Raw genomic sequence first — 3,121 nt, 5'->3', positions numbered from 1 at the left:
AATTGACATTTTTGTCTGAGAAACTTTTTTGTTTCCTTCGTTTTATTTTTTTCTTTATTAATTTAAAATATTATTATGGAAATTTTTTATTGTTCTTTTTTTGTTCATGATATTTTATATTTTTATATATATATTTTTTTAAGTTAATGATCGCAGAAGGATTATTATGACCACTGACCATACGATAATTATAGGCTAGCTTTGGAAAAATAGAGACAAAACATAATCTATTCCATTACAAAAAATAATTAAGTTTTAATTTTGACATAAAAAGTAAGGGGTATTAATTAAAAATACCCCAGGCCAAATTACACGAAACAAGTAAAATCATCAAATCCAACAGATTCTAAAATTTAAAAGAGCTTTTATCCAATTTTTTTCGGTTTTATATGATTTTTCTTCAGAAAAGTCGATGGAAATCGATGGGCTCATGTTCAAATCCACCAAATTTCTTATGAATGTGAATCAATAGACTCTAAATTACATATTTGACCTCGGATAGAAAGTTTCTAACCCAAAATTTACTAGTTTTATAGCTTTCTTTGAAATAACCCCAAAATCCAAGCTTGAAACCTTAAAACAGCTAAAAACGAAAAAAATCTTTTTTGTACAGAGCGTGGACAATTGCTATAAACACCTCCCCTAAAGTATCCACGTCCTTTATGGATGGTCCCTTAAGAACGAAGATTGAAATATCTTTAATTTAATGAAATTCTCAACAATAATTTAAAGATTATTTTCTTATTTGCAGGATTAAAAATCATAGCAATATTAAACAATATTTTTGGATTTAGAGGAATAGAAAAGCATACCTAAATTAGAAAATTTGATATTTTAGCCACTTCCGGCTTGTCCATTCGACCTTTATCCACTTTCGACCTTTTGTTCACTTTTGACCTTATGTTTTTGATCTTTTGGTATTCGACCTTTGGTCGCACATCCTTGGGTTACATATTCCGGATCACTTTGGAGCAGATTAAGACGTATTACCTAGCTCAATGTTCGAAAATAAGGGAATGTTTTCCCCTTGATCTTGATTCGATTATACGGAATTCGTAGGATTGCCGGAACTTCGGATTATCGGGCCTTTTTTTAAACCAAAATTAAGCAAATCATTCAAAATTATAGCTTGTTCAAAAGAATTGTTTATAACAAAGATATAATAATATAAAGATATAAATTCAATTCATTTGAAGCAGCCATGCCAGATATACAGATAAATCTATATTTACAGATTTTTTGATCCTAAAAATCACAAAAATCTGTAAAAACAGTTTTTTTTAAATTGATTATATTTAAAAAAAATCAACAATTTATTAATTGAATTATGCATAAATATGACTAAAAAAATTCTTTTGCGGTTTCGAATTTGACATGATACAGATAAAATACAGATTTATTTTTAGGAAAATAAAGATCTGCTTTAAATTTATCTGACATCGTTGATTTAAAGTGCCACAAAAAATACAATCTGCAAAAAAGAATGACTTCCGATACTAGGAAATAAAATTAATCTGATATTGTACTGTAGTTATTGCGATATAGATTTTCTAACATAAGATCTTTTTCGGAATCGGGTTAACTTTATAAAAAGCTAAAATTAAAAAAATCACAAGAAAAACAATTATACATAAAAAAATTATCTAGAAATCATGGTAAATCTCAATAATTTCATTATTTTTATTTACTAATTTACCGTCAGTGGGGGTGACATTGGGTTCAAGTAATTTTAAAGTTGAGCTTGTCCAAACTGAGGTATGTTTTTGGCCAGAAATGAATTATCGAAAAATCAACCTTAATAATTAGTTTTTTAGTTGCTCCACTGTCGGTACTTTAAAAAAACCAGCGACCAACATTTGAGGAAGACATTTTTTTATTTAAATTACGCATCGTAGTTAAAAGTGAAAAGGGTCGACGACAGGGTTTAGCTTCATATCGATATTTCAAATATTGCAAAGTTTGATTTGTCTAAAGAAAGCGATCAGAATTATTTTTGAGGTATTATTTTCTAAATTGAAAAGGTATTGAGGTTTTTAATTTTGTACTAAATATTGAATGCTTATTGCAGAATATTCTTCTGTTTATCAGAAAAAATGTCAAACTAACAATTAATTTTTTCAAGAAAAATCTCAAACTCTAGATCCCGCCACCCACCACTAACTGTCAACGCGAAATCCCGTCCAAGTCCCCGTCCACGAGAAGCGCGCCAAGAACGCGAACCATTCCGAGCATGACTTTTATTATCCCTCATACGACATGGAAGCGAATTGAAAAATTGCTGACCCCCTCTCCCATCCGCTCGTCAAAACCTCCCACACTCATAGGTACGATTGGTTCGATTTTTGCGGGGATTTTAATCCAGATTAGAACACACTTTTCACAGCTTATTCCGTTTATTGCTCTTGGGGGGAGAAAAAACTAGTTTACATTCATTGTGTAATTTTTTCTACCGTTTCTTAAATGTATAAAGGTTTGTTCTTAGGTCTAGGTCTTACAAGTGTAAAGTTGTTCTACATGAAAAAACCTGCACGATAGCTAGGAGTAGTAAATTAGGATAGGAATAGTAAAACGCAGGCTACCACAAAATTGGCAGTGTTTCACCTTTGCTGGATTAGGTTAATTTAAGTTCACTCGTTCCGGAACCGTTTCAGTTCGTGCATGATGTTCTGCAGCAGCGGTGCCGTGGACAGTTCCGTCGACTGGAGCACCGTCCGCGGTGCCACAACGCGGGTGATGTCGATTTGGGGGGCCAGCGGGGTGTGGAACGGTCCGGCACTCATGGGTCGCACCAGCGGCGAGTGAGCTCCGCTGCCCCAGGCACCCCGTCCGGGTGAAGGTGGACCGGAGCTTTCCAGCTTGTTACGGACCGCCTGGCCGGCCGCCGTGACGGGCCGAACCGTGGCCGAGCACGCCCGGGACGACTCCCTGCGGGGTGATCTTGAGGTGAGAACGGCGACGGGTTAAAAGTTGGAGCAAGTGGTTACGAGCAGGTTACCTTACAACGGCCGCCGACTTGCCGCGGGTTTCCACCGGTGGCCGGATCACACCGGGTAGCGGGATCGAGTGTTTGTTGGCTTCCTCCTTGTCCGCCGGTTCCGAGTAGAGTTGGATGGCACCCTCG

At 35.9% G+C, this 3,121-nt stretch overlaps 1 protein-coding gene across 3 annotated transcripts in view; it reads right to left on the bottom strand.

Moving 5' to 3' along the window:
* Window positions 1-2,374: 2,374 nt before the first annotated feature.
* Window positions 2,375-3,121, bottom strand: part of LOC6034064 — a 38,594-nt gene continuing 37,847 nt past the window's right edge. Inside the window, exons 9-10 of one of the 3 annotated variants that reach the window (XM_038262025.1) lie at window positions 2,996-3,121; window positions 2,375-2,937 (exon numbers count right to left, since the gene is read on the bottom strand). The exon at window positions 2,996-3,121 is cut by the window's right edge and continues 58 nt beyond it. In XM_038262025.1, the coding sequence (XP_038117953.1) occupies window positions 2,628-2,937; window positions 2,996-3,121 (436 nt within the window). In that variant the 3' untranslated portion in view covers window positions 2,375-2,627. The remainder of the gene's footprint in view (window positions 2,938-2,995) is intronic. The other 2 variants (XM_038262026.1, XM_038262027.1) reach the window with 2 other exon arrangements.

Source organism: Culex quinquefasciatus, chromosome 3 (genome assembly GCF_015732765.1).
Source record: "Culex quinquefasciatus strain JHB chromosome 3, VPISU_Cqui_1.0_pri_paternal, whole genome shotgun sequence".
Taxonomy (NCBI): Eukaryota; Metazoa; Arthropoda; class Insecta; order Diptera; family Culicidae; genus Culex; species Culex quinquefasciatus.
This window is presented reverse-complemented; position numbering and strand designations above follow the sequence as displayed.